Source organism: Bufo gargarizans, chromosome 5, assembly GCF_014858855.1.
Source record: "Bufo gargarizans isolate SCDJY-AF-19 chromosome 5, ASM1485885v1, whole genome shotgun sequence".
Lineage (NCBI taxonomy): Eukaryota > Metazoa > Chordata > Amphibia > Anura > Bufonidae > Bufo > Bufo gargarizans.
The window spans coordinates 343,532,834-343,551,590 of record NC_058084.1 but is presented as its reverse complement, the minus strand read 5'-3'; the positions used below and the strand labels follow the sequence as shown (position 1 = coordinate 343,551,590).

At 42.1% G+C, this 18,757-nt stretch overlaps 1 protein-coding gene across 2 annotated transcripts in view; it reads left to right on the top strand.

Annotated features, from left to right (window-relative positions):
- OXNAD1 (oxidoreductase NAD binding domain containing 1) overlaps nt 1-18,757 on the top strand; it is a 90,655-nt gene that overhangs the window by 59,514 nt on the left and 12,384 nt on the right. For both annotated transcript variants that reach the window (XM_044294481.1, XM_044294480.1), the window contains exon 8: nt 15,531-15,639. In XM_044294481.1, coding sequence (XP_044150416.1) covers nt 15,531-15,639 — 109 coding nt within the window. The remainder of the gene's footprint in view (nt 1-15,530; nt 15,640-18,757) is intronic.

The window sequence follows — 18,757 nt, the reverse complement described above, 5'->3', positions numbered from 1 at the left end:
CTAAACATAAGACAGATTAGAAGCTGTCTTACATTGGGAAGCGGTGGTGGATCCGTCGAAGTTATGTAGAGGCCAGCGCCACTGGCGCAATCCACTGCCAGCGCAGGGTCGGTGTCTAAAACGCCCGTCTTAATAAATGTGCCCCTAAATGTGTACATGACCAGCGCTGCTTTCAATACTCAGATGGCTACGCCGTTTTTTCTAAGGGGATGGGACAATCGGGCAGTGAGATCAGATGAACGACAGATTGGATGTTCCATTCCTGCACAGGTCAGCACTGAGACCATTGATTATCCATGTAGATGGCATGTAATACTTCCTGTCCAGCAGGGACCAAAAGCGATGGAGATAGAGGCTAGTCACTGGAGTGTTTTTTTTTTTTTTTTTTTTTTTCTTTTGTTTTTACTTTGGCACCATGCCACTAAGGCTACTTTCACACTTGCGGCAGAGTGATCCGGCAAGCAGTAAGACTGATCACTGTCTTTCAAATGCATTGAAATGCCGGATCCGTCTTTCCGGTGTCATCCGGAAAAACGGATCCGGCATTTATTATTTTCACCCTTTTTTCAGTCTGCGCATGCGCAGACCGGAAGGATGGATCCGGCATTCCGGTATTTTGATCTGGCGCTAATACATTCCTATGGAGAAAAAAAATGCCGGATTTGGCATTCAGGCAAGTCTTTAGTTTTTTTGGCCGGAGATAAACCCGTAGCGTGAACGGATTGCTCTCCATTCAGAATGCATGGGGATAAAACTGATCAGTTCTTTTCCGGTATAGAGCCCCTAGGACGGAACTCTTTGCCGGAAAAGAAACTCAAGTGTGAAAGTACCCTAAGCTATTCAATCAAATGTATCTGTATAGCGCCACCTGCTGTTTGTTCTTTTCCTTACTTCTTGGACACCTCACTTAGGTGGTTGCAAACGCTCAGTCTAAGGGCTCAGGCACCACGGAGTGCCTCCATTTCGCACCAACCTTCTGGATTGCAGACCCATTCAAGTGAATGTGTCCACATCCGTGATGTGGGTTGCACATGGCCGGTGCCCGTGTATTGTGGACCTGCTGTTTGGGGGCCAGTCAATGGCCGTGTGCCTGAGCCCTAAATCTTCAACTGCTACCAGCCATATGTTCTGTTAGAAGCTGTGTCAGTTACAGGGAGAGAGCTGCAGCAGAAAGGGCACACCCCTGAGCTGTCAGCATGAAAAACTATCTAGAAAAGCAATTGGGCAGTGAATGGGAAGATCTCTGGATCCATGTGAGGTACAGGTCTGGTTCTAGCTTTGTTAGAAAGAGATTGTCATGTTCTAGTACCCCTTTAACACATGCCCAAGACCCTAGTAATCTAGTATTGACATGGTTTGTGCCAGCTATAGCTTTTTTTTTTTTTTTTTTTTTTTTTTTAAAGTAAGTTCACTTTATTTGTTAGAAGATGTACTTTTATACCAAAGAAAAATGAACTGATCATTTGGACCCAATTTTGTAAAGTAGGGCTTTTATGTCATTTGGTGGTAGTAGTATGTCCCATCAATAAGAATTTCAGTATGAAAATGCCTTGTTGCTTCTGTTTTGGTTAAAAGGAGTCCCAGCCACTAAAAGGCTTTAAAAAAAAAAAAAAAAGTTACTTTCTCGACCCCCCCGCAGCTCTCTGTTCTTTCTGGTGCCTCGCAGCACGATAATGTGTCCCCTGTGCCAATCGCTGCCCTCAGTGGAGACCTGGAAAGTAAACCGGGACAGTGCTTTATTCAGCTTCTATTTTGTCCTACCAAGAAGTGTAAAATGTTTTAAATAGTAACGGATGAGAAACGATGACACCTCACCGGACATTACCCAGCTGGAAACCGGGGCCGTGTGTATAGCAAAGGAGAGTCGAAGGAGCCGCCGAGGCAGTGCAAGCCCGCCAGTGCCAGATGTCTCATACCTTTCTCATCCATTAAGATTGCCTGTAGTTGTTTGCTGTGATAAATTAGTCAGTTTTTATTGTTATATGCAGGAATGGCAGCTGAGTTTGACCAAGTTCAATGTCCTGCAGACTTATTCAGGCAGATGGCTACAAGTTCCCTCCCTCGTATCTTCCCCATTGTAATTGCTCACACGTGTGACTACCCAGACCTTATCAATCTCATTCTCAGCCCCATCTTCAGTTTTTAGCACATGTACAGTACTGCATTTCTCAGTGGTGCCATGCCACGCCATCACTCCATTCGACCATCTTATGATCTCACACCATTATCTGTGTAAGAGCTCATTTACACAGGCTGCAGATTGCGCAGACATTTTTCTCCGATAAGTGTCTTTTGTAAAGGCACCGCTGATCACCCTCTGAATGAGAAATGTCTGTTCTTCAGGAGATCGTATCTTTCATGCAGCACCTAAAATTGGGCATCGTTCATCCTAGTGAAAAATGCCCATCAGCCGATGGACAAGCCTTTTCTTGTTCTTCTGCTTGTCGGCTGCTTGATTATATAAGCCAATTAATTTGTAGACAATCTTACTGTGTATTAGGTCCTTAACCCTGATTAATAGGGAGCAAGCTGTCAATCAGCAGCTGGATAGAGTTAGCCCACAACTGATGAATACCAAGAACTCATTGTTTGTGCATAACATTGGGAGAACTACAGCGCTGCAACCACTTAAAGGGGTTATGCCGTGATTGATGTAAAAAATGAAAACATAACAATACCTTTCTAACAAAGCTAGAACCAGCCCTGTACATCACAAGGCTCCAGAGATCCTCACATTCAAAGCTCCAATTGCTCTGCTAGATTAGAGGGGACGTGCCCTTTCTGCTGCAGCTCTCTCGCTGTAACTGCCACAGCTTCTAACAGAACATATGGCTGGTGGCAGTTGAAGATTTAAACTGAGCATGTGCGACCAGCTCAGTGAGACGGACAAAAAATAAGGAAAAGAACAAACAGCAGGTGGCGCTATACAGATACATTTTATTGAATAGCTCACTGGCTATACTAAATCTTTAATCACATGCAATTACAAAAGTATTCAGATCCAGGTGCTGTGACACAACCACTTTAAATGCTAACAGAAGGCTGCAATCAGCAGGTTTGTCGCCCTCAGAGAGCCGCATATAGGTGGCGATTCCCTTTTTTAAAAAGATGGGACTTAATGAACCATTTTATATCATGATATCATTAACTGTTATATATGCAATCAGCATTTATAAAGTAGAACATATCCTATTTTTATTTTATTTTTTTGTAGTGCGGATCACGGACCCATTCAAGCCAATCTGTCCGCATCCGTGATACGGAGGGCACACAGCCAGTGCCCCTATATCGCAGACTGGCCATTTGCAGTCCGCAATATTGGCACTGACAGCCTACATTTGTGTGCATGAGGCCTAATCCTGCATGTTTTGTAAGCGTCCTGAACATAGGAAATCGTATATTATGGGTACGGCCACACGTGGTGTAAAACTGCTGATTTTCTGCAGCAGAATTGTATGCTGAAAATTTGTAGCCTTTACAGCAAAAGCAGACTGGTTGGGACTACTAAATATCGCATCTACATGCTGCGGAAAATATCTGCTATGAAGTCCACACATGACATGCGATGTGGATTTCAAATCCACAGCGTGTCCGTTTATCCTCCGGATTCCCATTACAGAATCCACCTTTTGCAATACAAGGATAAAATCGGTGGCAAATCCACAGCATTTAGGCATCGAAATCCCCACCAAAACCTGTAGAATTTGATGCAGATTACCGCCAAATACATATGGATGTACCCTAAATCTGCTCTTCTCCGCATTTAAATAAAAATAACAATTGGCACACTATGATATATAGCCTTACAGATCACAGAATAATAATGAATGTCTCCCTCTTTGTTTTTCATTAATGCTAATGCCAATGCTAAGCAACAGAAATCCAACATGGGCAGCCGTTATTTAGATCTCGGCACAATGCATGAATAAATATACCTCTGTGATGTGCAGTACAAAGCCAAGGCACAAGAAAGACAACAATGTTCCTGGTGCTGGCTATCTGGGCCCTCCATCTGTTAGAAAATCTGACTGCATGAGGAAATAGCAGTTTTAGACTGCAGTATCTGCAATGTGTATATGGACACACAGTATATAATATAATCCAGTACCTGAAATACGAAGTGTAAGGCGGGGGCTACACAGCGACACCCAACCCAAAGTATTGCTGTGTAGCACTGGCTGTATCACAAGCAATGTAAATGAATGGGGTGGCTTTGGGACCTGCAAGTTACTGCGACCCTACAGTCACAAATAATCCAGCAGACATTTTGAGAGGGTCACAGCAACCTGTCGGTTGCAACACAACCCTATTCACTTATTGTACTTGCAATACAGTCAGTGATGCACTGTGATCTTTTGTCGCACAACTCTCGTCGCAGCCAAAGACGCTGTGTAGCGCAGTCAAATATCCGGGTCTTGTAGCGCTAAATGGTCACAAAGTCTATGGTGAGTGAAGGAGGGAGCTGACCGACTGTCTCTCTGCCGCAGAGTGTGCTATTTTGGGGGCACGGGAGTTATAGCTGTTAAGTAAGAAATAGACATTTTTCTATGATGAGATATATTACAAAGTTTCTTGCATTCTTATGTACTTACATAAACTGAGTTGTGCAGTGGGTTTTCAATCAGCAGCTTGTTAAGTTATGCTAAGGGGTTTTCCTGCATTTTTAAACCTTTGCCAGCAGAGGGTGAAAGCAGCATGAAACCCTCTGCATTTCTGGCAGCAACACTGCTGAAAAAAATCAGCCCATTTCTGGCAGTTTTTGCAGTAGTAGATATCAGCCTGATACTTCTGCAGATTTTCTGCTTCAGATTCGCCATGTGTGGCTGTAAAAAGGTACAATATGTACAAATAATATTCCTGTCCAGTATTAATAAATAATATTCATTTTCTCCTGGCTGGCTCGCCAATGTAAAACGTGTAAGGCCCCTTTCACACTGGCGAGTATTCCGCGCGGGTGCAATGCGTGATGTGAATGAATTGCACCCACACTGAATCCTGACCCATTCTTTTGAATGGGTCTGTGTACATGAGCGTTGTTTTTCACGTGTCAGTTCTGCGTTGCGTGAAAATCGTAGCATGTTCTATATTCTGCGTTTTTCACGCAGCCCTGGCCCCCATAGAAGTGAATGGGGCTTCAGTGAAAAACGCATTGCATCCGCACACAAGTTCGGGTGTGATGCGTTTTTCACTGATGGTTGCTAAGAGATGTTGTTTGTAAACCTTTCAGTTTTTTATCGCCCGCGTGAAAAACGCATCAAAACACATTGCACCCGCGCCGAAAAAACTGAACGCAATCGCAGACAAAACTGACTGAACTTGCTTGCAAAATAGTGCAAGTTTCACTGAACGCACCCTGAACGCATCTGGATCTAATCTGTCATGCTCGTGTGAAAGGGGCCTAAAGAATTAGCTGGCTCGCCAGTACTTATGTAACAACAAAACTTACCTTTTAAGGCCCCTTTCACACGGGCGTCGCGGGAAAATGTGCGGGTGCGTTACGGGAACACCCGCGATTTTTCTGCGCGAGTACAAAACATTGTAATGCGTTTAGCACTCGCGTGAAAAAAAACTGCATGTTTGGTACCCAAACCCGAACTTCTAAACAGACGTTCGGGCTTGGGTTAGGTGTTCTGTAGATTGTATTATTTTCCCTTATAACATGGTTATAAGGGAAAATAATAGCATTCTGAATACAGAATGCATAGTCAAATAGCGCTGGAGGGGTTAAAAAAATAAAATAAAAATTATTTAACTCGCCTTAGTCCACTTGTTCGTGTAGCGTGAAAATGCGTGAAAATCACCGCTCATGTGAACAGCCCCATAGAAATGAATGGGTCGGTATTCAGTGCAGGTGCAATGCGTTCAACTCGCGCATCGCATCCGCGCGGAATACTCGCCCGTGTGAAAGGGGCCTAAGTGGCCTACTCTTGGGGTGATTTCAGACATAATATATTTTTTGTGTTCCATGTGGATTTTGTTGATTACATCCTTTGTGTTGCAACTAGTGAAAATGTGCACCATGATGAGCATGCTGCAGATTTAGAAATGGTGTGAATTCCACCCTGATCTTCTTCTTTTTTTTTCCCCCTCTTTGTATGGGGGAGAATTTATTATGTTGGCATAATTTCTGGCAGAGGGCCTTTGGGCCCTTGGCCGCCAGGTCCAGCGTGCCTCTGCTATCTCTGTGCTCTCCGGGTCCGTTGCGGTAAACTATAACCTGTTTTGCACACACCTTGTGAGTGATTTTCACCCATTCTTCCTAGTATACTTGCTCCAGGTTGGTAGAAGAACAAAATTGCAGTTCACAAGTTATTTGGAAGTAATTTTCATCTGTATTCACTGTCATTTAAAATCCAGACCAATCTCTTGCCTTTATAGAGGGCTGAATACTCTTGCAGGGCTCGGTATTTGTACCGTGCAACTATTCTGAGCTCTGAATAGCTGGATTTCTTCAATATGGCCACAGGATTATTGAGGGTTTATGGACTATATCACAGGGACTCGTATAGACAGGTCAGTGAAATGAGCATTGTGCAAAGTAAGGCTAGTTTTACAATAGTGTAAATAATAAATAGGCAGGCACTCTTATCTGGTTGCTACATAAAATATATTTATTATAAAGGTATAATTAGGTATTTTATTAAACTGCGATTTAAAATATCGAGATCACGTCTAAAAAAATGGTGTAAAAAAATTGGGTTTTGAATATGAATGTCTTTCGACAGTCCAACTGGTGAATTATGTCCAAGTTCTTCCAATATATGAAAACAAAAATTGTGGAGATACTATAAAAGGCTATTGTAAGAAGGGGATGAAATAAACAACAGATGGAGTAAAACCAAAGATGAGTAAAAACAAGTTCATATCCAGAGGAGATAAAAAGGATGTATGATCTTGTGCTCGTCCAATGTAGGTTATGGACAGTTTATACTGTAATCTTTGTGCAAATAATTTACATCAGCAGAGTTGGTTAGTCAGAATAAATAGTATGCGGCATGGTGAGCTTTTGGTGATGAGGTTTCCGCTACTGCTGGTGGCGTCCCACCCTGCAGTTAGACGGTACTCACCCTGTTGGCTGGTTCCTACCGCTGCGTAGTCTGTGGAGATGAATCCTGGCGGACTGTTTCTCCTCGTGTGGCCGAGTCGGCATCTCACGTGATCAGTCACGTGGTGTTGTATATTCCGGTCGGCTGACGCTTGTGTCTTGCGCTGCTTTTTAAGTTTTTCCTTTTATATCTTTTTGTTTATAATGACAAAAAATCCTTCAGTGATGTTGTGGGTATTGGTAGGTAGTCTCTGTAGTGTCAGGTAATGCCAGGTGATGCCAGACGCGTTTTGAGGTACTCCAACCTCTTCCTCAGTGGCCTTGTTTGAACCTTATGGACTGCCCTCTTTTATACCCACTTAATTAATAGGCCCACCAAAAACCCGGTCCGGAGTTTGTTCGCTTAGGATTTGTTACTCCTATTGTTTTTTTGTTTGGACATTTCTGTGTTGTGCTCGTGTTATCTTGGCACCTATGTCTATGTGCATATATGTAGACAAGGGCATATATTCTTGCTGGTTGGAATTGAATATCGATTTTTTGGGAATTGTGATAGTATTGAAAATTATGTCTGAGTAGTCAAAAAAAAAAAAAAGTAAAAAAATAATATATATATACAAAAATTGGACTGCACTCCAAACAATTCGTGAAGAAAATCTGTGTTTATTCACCCATCTATGGCAAAGCGACGTTTCGGCTCCAACTGAGCCTTTCTCTATATATATATATATATATATATATATATATTGGGGTGTACAATATAGTAGACATATACAGAATAAACTAAATTAGTCTTCATACAAGGTAATGTTGATGAATTTCTACGTGGAAGATAGTGGCAACGATCTTAGTCATATAATTATGTCTATTTTTATAAAAAAACGCATGTGCGTTTTCCACGTGTTTTTTTTCTGTATATATGCGTTTTTTCTTCCATTACTGCTGTATTGTCTTTGTTGTTTAGTCTTATGTTTCAGTTTGCTTAAAAAAGGTTTCGATGTCTGTTGATTGCATAACTTTACATCTGGATATATATATTTGATCTTAGATGGTATCTTTGTGTGTGGATTGAAAAAAGAACTAGTAATAATTGAGTAAAAGAATAACATATATATAATGTATGTGTGTGTGTGTGTGTGTGTAAAAATACTGAATTTGAATGTTAATAATTAAAATTGGGAATTAAAAAAACCTCTAAGGTTAGTAGTTGTCCTTTTTCTTCATAGAGGGAAATGGTGACTATCTTGGTTTTATGATTGTGTCTAGTTTTGCTTGGAAACCGCACATGCGTTTTTTCTGTGCTTTTTTTGTGCGTCTTCCCATGTATATGCGTTTTTTTTTTTTTCCTTTTTGTGTTATTGTTGTGTTGTCTGTCGTTTATTCATTGTTTAGTCTTATGCTCCTGAAGGTGTTCTTTATGTGTCTGTTTGTCTCCCATGTTACTATCTGGCCATATTTATTTTCTTTTTGGTTTATTTGAGATCTTTTATTGAGTTCCATTTTTGATTCAGTTCTATTTTGATTCGTATACTAGGAATAGAGAGCCCCCCACCATCGAGGAGAGTCATAAAATAGAAAAGAATTCCAGTACAAAATGTAATTTGTGTAGTAAAGGTGGTATTTTTTCCATAGGCGGCTGTACAAATCGCAATATTTCAGCCGACAAGGTCTTTATCAAACTGGTGCTGCTTGAAGATGCAGCTAAAAAGTAGGGAGGTATGCGCCATGGTATAATGCATGCAACAACACTTAATGGGAACCTGTCTTCAACCTTATGCTGACCGTGCTGAGGGCAGTATAAAGTAGTGACAGAAATGCTGAGGTCAGCGGTGTGTCACTCATCAGCTATAAGTAAGTGGTTTCTGAGAACCAGCATCATAATCATTACAGCCCAGGCCTTGAAAAGAGTCAGATCTACCTGAGAAGAGTCCTGGTTATACATAATCTCCTGCTCTCTCGCCCATCTGCTGATGATTGGCAGTTCTCTCCTAGACAGAAAGGGAGAAAACTAGGTAGAAGACTGTCAATCATCAGCAGGTGGGCAGGAGAGCAGGAATTCATGAATAACCAGGACTCTTCTCAGGTAGATCTGACTCTTTTCAAGGCCTCGGCTGCAATGGTCATGATGCTGGTTCTTGGCAACCACTTATTTTTGAAATCAGCATTTCTGTCACTATTTTATACTGCCCTCAGTAAGGTCGGCATAAAATTGATGACAGGTTCCCTTTAAGGTCATGTGCTCATCCTTGTCGGCCGAAACGTCACGTTTTGTACAGCCGCCTATCCAATAAATCCTGCCTATTCTACACAAGTGCTGGAGTTCTTTTCTATTTTATTACTAACTGGGTGGGAACCCTACTCTAAGCGGAGTGCCACAAGGTTACTACAAGTATTTACAATAGTCATTAGCTCCAGCAGGCTGCACGCAACAGGTTTTGTCTAGCCAAATCCCGACATTTGCCGAGTAGCGACTAGGTTTCCGCCATATCCTGGTATGATGGTCAATGGTGGTCGCCGGGCATTGCGGTAGCATCTGGCAATGCCGTATCCAGCGAATGCCAGAGAACAGCCTGCCGGAGAGCTGTTAACGCAGATGTGGATTGCAAACAATCTTTCTTTTCTTAATATTCCCTCACTTGGATGTTGCGTTTCTACTAAACCACCCCACGTTCTTTGATTAGCTTTGTTACCGAACGTTCTTGGAGGGGCCACAATTTTTGCCCGTAGTTCTGATTTGTGACGTTGAAGACATTAACAAATAACTCTGAATCAGAATGTGAAATGACATGAAACAACATTTCCTAGTCAGCCATTTATTCCTCCTATTTAGAAGGCTGCATTAGAGGCGGTAAACAATGGCCTGCCAGGGTTCATTATCGACTAAAGCTCAGCCTGGCTGCCTGCTTTATTGTGAGTGGAAGTACTGCCCAGTGGGATAGGGAGAAGCTATGCCTGGAATAAATGGTGTGAACAAAAGCCTACAAACAGTTTTCTGCAGCTCATTTGTGCCTACATTCAATTTGAGTGGAAATGGTTTCGCCTCTGCCACCTTCACAGCTGCACGCGAGAGGAAATCAACGGCATAAATGCTTTCGAAATGCAATTGTTCCCTTTCCACATGGTACCCGGTGAGGTAAATCGAGTGCAGTGTGTGTACATTTAGCCATTTTTTGCAGGCCACATTACATTTGACACAGCTAGTCTGTAGTAAAAACGTACACGAGTCCGCACGCTACAGCAGAATATGAGGAGGTTGTGCAAATAGAAGATAATTACAGATTTTTCAATACACAACCTTTTCCCACATTCCAGCTGTGCTCCTGCGCTCTGAAGGCTTGTTTTTCCTTCTCTTGTTCTCGTGTTTGTGTACAGACTTTCTTAAAGACACTGTCCATTGGCTGGCGTTTCTTTAACTTTTAGTTTTAAAGTGTTGGGGAGTCACCATGGTGACGAAACTAATTTTAAAGGTAATCTGGGATAAGGAAAATGCAGAGCAATCTGCCGGCGGCATGTTGTAGAGCAGGATAAGCTGAGCAGATTGATATATTATATAGGAAAAGATTCAGTATGACTTGTAAGTCATTCATTTAGATCTCTGCTCATTCTGGGCTTAGGAGTCCTGTGGGCGGTCCTATCAGTGATTGACAGCCTTCTCTCTTTCACTGTGTATGCAGAGATAGCTGTCTGCCACTCATGAGACCGACTACATGACTCAAAAGCCCAGAAACAGCAGAGATTTAAACAGGACCTAACATTGCCCCGACACGTTTTTTAGTAACTACTTGCGTGATGCCCATGTAATAACAATTCTGCAGCATCTATTCTTATGGCTTTGTGCTGTTCCTCTCTGATACCTACTAGATGTTTATGGATAAAGTTACAAATGGGTGGTCCAGTTGGGGGGGTGTCCCTGTATAGACTCTCACTGGCAGCTCTGATTGGGCAAAGCCAGACTGTGAAGGGACACACCCCCTACTGGTGACTTCCATCTGTACCTTTTATCCATAAACATAAAGAATTGTAATTACTTGGGGAATACAAGTATTAACTAAAACAGGAGATGTGACAAGCCCTCTTAAAATGAATACATTACAAGTTATACCGAATCTTTTCCCACAAAATGACACATCGGTTCAGTAAGAAGCTCTTGTAACTCTTTAACCCCAGTGCATAAAGCTCTGATAACTGTATTCAGAACCTGTATGTCCATCACATCACCAGTACTGATTTTATGCCCTGGAAATACAGTAATGAAAGGGAAAAAAAGAAATAATGCAAGTACCGTATTTTTCGCCGTATAAGACGCACCTAGGTTTTTGGGGAGGAAAATAAGAAAAAAAATATTTTTAACCAAAAGGTGTGCTGTGGGTTTGGAACTAGGTGGTCTGTGGATGGCACTATTACTGGGGATCTGTGGATGACGGACACTGTTATGGGGTGATCTGTGGATGACGGACACTGTTATGGGGGGATCTGTGGATGACGGACACTGTTATGGGGGGATCTGTGGATGACGGACACTGTTATGGGGGCAACTGTGGATGACGGACACTGTTATGGGGGAACTGTGGATGACACACACTGTTATGGGGGGATCTGTGGCTGGCACTGTTACAGGGGGGGGATCTGTGGATGGCACTGTTATACATGTGTCATCCACAGACCCTCCCAGCCCATAACTGTGCCATCCACAGATCCCCCGCCGCTCCAGTATACTAATATAATATGTCTGATTTAATTAATGGTTATTAAATATGCATCTTTATTCCTAATAGTACCTTAAATCCTAAGCGCTTCAGTACAATGCCGGCAGGCCGGGCAGCCGGCGCGGCGCGTCACTCACTGACGTCACTTGCCTGCGCCGCCTGCTTCATTCATAAAGTAGGCGGCGCAGGCACGTGACATCAGGGAGTTACGCTGCCGCCCGCCCGGCCTGCATTGTACGGATGCGCTTAGGATTTAAGGTACTCTTAGGCATAAAGGGGCATATTTAATAACCATTAATTGAATATGACATATTTTATTAGTACACCGGAGCGGCGGGGCGGGCCTTTAGTACAGTGACTGCACCGCCCCGCCGCTATTGCCGGCCCCAGCTCCTCCTCCCAGTCCCTCCCAGAGTCCCCGCTCGCTTTACATCGCTGCCAGCGATGTAAAACTGGCTGCATTCGCCGTATAAGACGCAGGGGCATTTTCCCCCCATTTTGGGGGAAGAAAAAGTGCGTCTTATACGGCGAAAAATACGGTAGTATATTAGAAAATTGTATAACTATTTTAGGCAAGGGATGTTGCTCAATGGCCATTTAAAGGGGTGTTACTAGTGTTAAGCGAATCAAAGTCCATGAAATGGACTTCGATCCAAATTTCAGGATAAATTTGATTTGCCACGAACCAGAAATTCCACGTGCTTCATAGTAGCAAATCGATTTAACTGGAAATAGTGTAAAAAAAACAATAACAAAAAATCATACTTACCTACTCCGTTTGCTCACGACTGGCCGGCCGCAGCCGTCCTGCTTGACAAAATTCGGCAAAGCAGCCGAATTGAACTTTTCATAATTTTGCTCATCTCTAGGTATTACCATCGTGTGTATCAATGTCTGATAGGTGTAGGTCTCATTTCTGGGGACCTATCTCAAGAACGGGGCCCCGATGTGAGTGGAGAGCAAGCCACACCTGCGCTGCCACCCTCTATTGGGCATAATAGAAAGATCAGATGCTGAACACTAACCAATATATAGTTGAGCCCAATCCATTCATAAAAAAAAGTTAAATAAAAGAGACGCTATTGGTCATAGTACTGGGATCACATAATTAAACATGACCAATAAACAATTATACAGAATTAAGAGTTGTGCAAAAAAAAACAAAAAAAAACATGGCTGCTTTCTTCCAAAAGCAGTGCCACACTTGTTTATAGGTTGTGTGCGGTGCTGCATTTCGGTCCAATACAAGAAATAACCCACGGACATACAGTACAGACCAAAAGTTTGGACACACCTTCTCATTCAAAGAGTTTTCTTTATTTTCATGACTATGAAAATTGTAGATTTCACACTGAAGGCATCAAAACTATGAATAAACACATGTGGAATTATATACATAACAACAAAGTGTGAAACAACTGAAAATGTCATATTCTAGGTTCTTCAAAGTAGCCACCTTTTGCTTTGATTACTGCTTTGCACACTCTTGGCATTCTCTTGATGAGCTTCAAGAGGTAGTCACCTGAAATGGTTTTCACTTCACAGGTGTGCCCTGTCAGGTTTAATAAGTGGAATTTCTTGCCTTATAAATGGGGTTGGGACCATCAGTTGCATTGTGGAGAAGTCAGGTGGATACACAGCTGATAGTCCTACTGAATAGACTGTTCGAATTTATATTATGGCAAGAAAAAAGCAGCTAAGTAAAGAAAAACGAGTGGCCATCATTACTTTAAGAAATGAAGGTCAGTCAGTCCGAAAAATTGGGAAAACTTTGAAAGTGTCCCCAAATGCAGTCACAAAAACCATCAAGCGCTACAAAAAAACTGGCTCACATGGGGACCACCCCAGGAAAGGAAGACCAAGAGTCACCTCTGCTGTGGAGGATAAGTTCATCCGAGTCACCAGCCTCAGAAATCGCAGGTTAACAGCAGCTCCGATTAGAGACCAGGTCAATGCCACACAGAGTTCTAGCAGCAGACACATCTCTAGAACAACTGATAAGAGGAGACTGTGTGAATCAGGCCTTCATGGTAGAATATCTGCTAGGAAACCACTGGACAGGCAACAAGCAGAAGAGACTTGTTTGGGCTAAAGAACACAAGGAATGGACATTAGACCAGTGGAAATCTGTGCTTTGGTCTGATGAGTCCAAATTTGAGATCTTTGGTTCCAACCACCGTGTCTTTGTGCGACGCAGAAAAGGTGAACGGATGGACTCTACATGCCTGGTTCCCACCGTGAAGCATGGAGGAGGAGGTGTGATGGTGTGGGGGTGCTTTGCTGGTGACACTGTTGGGGATTTATTCAAAATTGAAGGCATACTGAACCAGCATGGCTACCACAGCATCTTGCAGCGGCATGCTATTCCTTTCGGTTTGCGTTTAGTTGGACCATCATTTATTTTTCAACAGGACAATGACCCCAAACACACCTCCAGGCTGTGTAAGGGCTATTTGAACATGAAGGAGAGTGATGGGGTGCTGCGCCAGATGACCTGGCCTCCACAGTCACCGGACCTGAACCCAATCGAGATGGTTTGGGGTGAGCTGGACCGCAGAGTGAAGGCAAAAGGGCCAACAAGTGCTAAGCATCTCTGGGAACTCTTTCAAGACTGTTGGAAGACCATTTCAGGTGACTACCTCTTGAAGCTCATCAAGAGAATGCCAAGAGTGTGCAAAGCAGTAATCAAAGCAAAAAGGTGGCTACTTTGAAGAACCTAGAATATGACACATTTTCAGTTGTTTCACACTTTTTTGTTATGTATATAATTCCACATGTGTTAATTCATAGTTGTGATGCCTTCAGTGTGAATCTACAATTTTCATAGTCATGAAAATAAAGAAAACTCTTTGAATGAGAAGGTGTGTCCAAACTTTTGGTCTGTACTGTATGTTGCACTGTTTCTGGAAGAAAGCCGCCATGATTTTCTAATCCCTTAAAGGGGTATTCCTATCTGAGACAATGGGGGCACCTATCTCATAAACGGAGCCTTGAAAGTCATGTAGGGGCACGGCCGCCGTCCATTTCCATGGGACCGTTGAACATAGCTGAGCACTGGCTTGGCTATTTCCGTTAGCCCCATAGCAATGAATGGGAGCGCAATGAATGCTCCCATTCATTTGTGTGGGGCCCACGGAAATAGCCAGTGCTCAGCTAATTTTTGGGGGCCCCAAAGAAATGAATGGAGGGCGGCCACTCATGAGCGGTGTGCCCTACGTGACTTTCAAAGCTCCGTTTATGAGACCGGTATGGGTCCCAGAGGTGGGACCCACACCTGTCAGACAATGGGGGCATATCTCAGCTACAATCAATGCGGAATACATAGGAAAAAGAGGTTAAGCAAATCACTCCAGAGTTCCCTAATCCTGGCAGGACTGTAATAATATAATACTATATCTACTGTGCTGATGGAGTGTGCCAAAGGTGTAGAACCAGAAGGTTTCTCGCTGATTTCTGAACTTTACTGGACCCACACCCCTCCAGCTTTTCTTAATCAACTATATTCCTTTTGAGACCTTTCTTAGCTTGGATGGCATGCAAGTAATGGGTAACAAGGCTACAGGTCATCGAGCAGTCTTCTAATACATTCACGTAGGTTCCTGAGTGTCCATTAGTGTGTGTGGTGGTTCTCGTATAAGTTATAGGTAGCCATACCTATTTTAGATGAGTCCTACATTTAAAGTTAGTAAAGGTAATGAAAATAGCAGTAAACAATTTTTCTCCCTGGTCTCATTCCCAAAAGTAATGATTTTCTGCATTTGTCTTTTCATATCTTTCAGAAAAACATTCTTGATTTGATGCACAGCTTTCCGGGAAAAATAACATGCAGCTTTCATGTCACGCAACAGAGTTCACCCGTCTGTACAGAACTTCAGCCGTTTATCACTGGTGAGTAAGTCCGTATGGCTGGACATAGTTCAAATATCCGTCATGAATTGTTGGAACACAATATCTGGGAATGCAGAGGCCACTTAAGTTATGAAATGTTGAGACACAGTTTGTGTTTGACTAATTCTGATTTATTTTTAGCTTAAAACACAGTGAAGAGGCTTAATTTATCCTCCAGAAGAAATGCATCTTTAAGATATCCATGTAGAATCCTTTAAATAAGCAGTGTGTCACAGAGTGAAAACCACATTCATGTATTTAATGTGTCATAGCAAAATTCGGACTCCGTGGAAATGAGTTTTTCAAGAGATTTTATTTTTTTTAAAAAGGGAGGTGGGAAGAAAATGTTAAGAATAAAAAAGAAACATTACTTGCCTTAACGGATCCTCGCCACAGCCATTATAATGCTGGTTCAGGCCACTCCAAGCTCCGCCTCAAACACTCCTCCGTGATTGGCTAATCAGGCCAATCACTGGCATTTCTGGCATGTTGAGCCAGGACAGGAAGTAGACAGAGTAGTGACCAGAGCAGTGTCAGATTCTCAGCAGTTGGGGACTGGTTTAGGTGAGTAATGCTTCTATTATTTTCAACCTTTTTCTGGCTCTTTTTTTTTTTTTTAATACTCTCTGGAAAATTGCTTTAAATAGATATATTTTTAAAAGGCTTGTCCCACATAAAATATTCTACAGTTTTTAAACCAGCACCTGGAGCTGAATACTTTTGTAATTGCATGAATTGCATGTAATAAAAAATTAATTATAGCTTCTGAGTTATTCAATAAAATCTATCTGTATAGCGCCACCTGCTGTTTGATATTTTTCGGATTTCTTTGTCCTGCTCACTGAGACGGAAGCACTTGTTCAATTCTATCCTTCAACTGCCACTAGCTTCAGCAGAAAGGACATGCCACCTAAGTGCCAGGTTGAAATAAATCTAGCAGAACAAATGGAGCAATGAGCTATGTAACTACATCCTAGATTATGTATGATTTTTTTAAGGGATTCATGGCATAATCCCTTAAAGTGGTCTTATTGCTACGTCTCTGCAAATTGTGGACATGCTTACGAGAATTACATATTCCCTGTTGTTTCCATGTGTTCTAGAGCACTTTCACTCTCTGATACCAGTAGGGCACATGCCTCCCCTCTCCCAGTATCCTATTTATATTACGTTATTTTTCTGTTGATGGCAGAGGAGACGCAATAAGGGCGGCTAAACATTACTGCCAGTGTCCCATGTCCAATTCCCTCATGGGACACTATTGTCCCAGGTAAACAATCGCTTTTCGACGCCTGTTAATTGCTCCTCCCTAGTAGGCGGAGTCGGTAGATTAGGACTGAGATTAGGACTGATAAGGAGAGACTGGGTGGACAGAACACATTAGGCCCAATTTTATAAAATGCTGCCACTTAACCAACCATTGTGCTTTTGGAGTTTGTGGGGAAACAGGGGAACCGAGAAGAGGAAATGCGGGAAGAACATTTCAGATTCAATACTGATGTTGTCCCTGGTTGGATTTGAACCCAGGATCCCACTGCTGGCACACCAAACCGCTGAACCCTTGTACTGCCAATAATATTGAATCGGACAATATGAGCAGGAATGTTTCTTCTGCAAGAATATGCATGCCATCTAAAACAGGGGTGTACAACAGTTTTTTCTGGTCTTGGGGTCATATTATCTTCATTATTAAAGCGCCATTCATTCTATGGCGCTGTATATATGATAGGGGGTGCATGTACATGGTGGTATAGCAGCAGCAGGGTCACTGATTGTAGACTTGTCTGAAGAGTTGGGTTTTCAGGTTTCTTTTGAAGGATTCCACTGTAGGTGAGCATCTGATATGTTAGGGTAGAGCGTTCCAGAGTATGGGGGATGCATGGGAGAAATCTTGAAGGCGATTGTGGAAAGAGGCGATAAGAGGAGAGGAGAGAAGGAGGTCTTGTGAGGATCAGAGATAAGAACGGCCTTATACAGTTGCAAGAAAAAGTATGTGGACCCTTTGGAATGATATGGATTTCTGCACAAATTGGTCATAAAATGTGATCTGATCTTCATCTAAGTCACAACAATAGACAATCACAGTCTGCTTAAACTAATAAAACACAAATAATTAAATGTTACCATGTTTTTATTGAACACAACATGTAAACATTCACAGTGCAGGTGGAAAAAGTATGCAAACCCTTGGATCTAACCCCTTAAGGACTCAGCCCTATTTCACCTTAAGGACTTGGCCATTTTTTGCAAATCTGACCAGTGTCACTTTAAGTGCTGATAACTTTAAAACACTTTGACTTATCCAGGCCATTCTGAGATAGTTTTTTGTCACATATTGTACTTCATGACACTGGTAAAACAAAGTCAAAAAAATTATTTTTTTGCATAAAAAAAATACCTCATTTACCAAAAATTTGGAAAAATTTACAAATTTCAAAGTTTCAGTTTCTCTTCTTGTGTAATACATAGTAATACCTCCCAAAATTGTGATGACTTTACATTCCCCATATGTCTACATGTTTAAATTATTTTGGGAATTATATTTTATTTTTTGGGGATGTTACAAGGCTTATAGGTTTAGAAGCAAATCTTGAAATTTTTCCGAAATTTACAAAAACCCAATTTTTAGGGACCACTACAGGTCTGAAGTCACTTTGCAAGGCTTACATAATAGAAACCGCCCAAAAATGACCCCATTCTATAAACTACACCCCTCAAGGTATTCAAAACTGATTTTACAAACTTCGTTAACCCTTTAGGTGTTGCACAAGAGTTATTGGCAAATGGGTTTGAAATTTGAGAATTTATTTTTTTTGCCTAATTTTCCATTTTAACCATTTTTTTCCACTAACAAAGCAAGGGTTAACAGCCAAACAAGACTGTATCTTTATTGCCCTGACTCTGCCGTTTACAGAAACACCCCATATGTGGCCGTAAACTACTGTACGGGCACACAGTAGGGCGTAAAGGGAAAGGTGCGCCGTATGGTTTTTGGAAGCCAGATTTTGCTGGACTGGTTTTTTGACACCATGTCCCATTTGAAGCCCCCCTGATCCACCCCTAGAGTATAAACTCCATAAAAGTAACCCCATCTAAGAAACTACACCCCTCAAGGTAT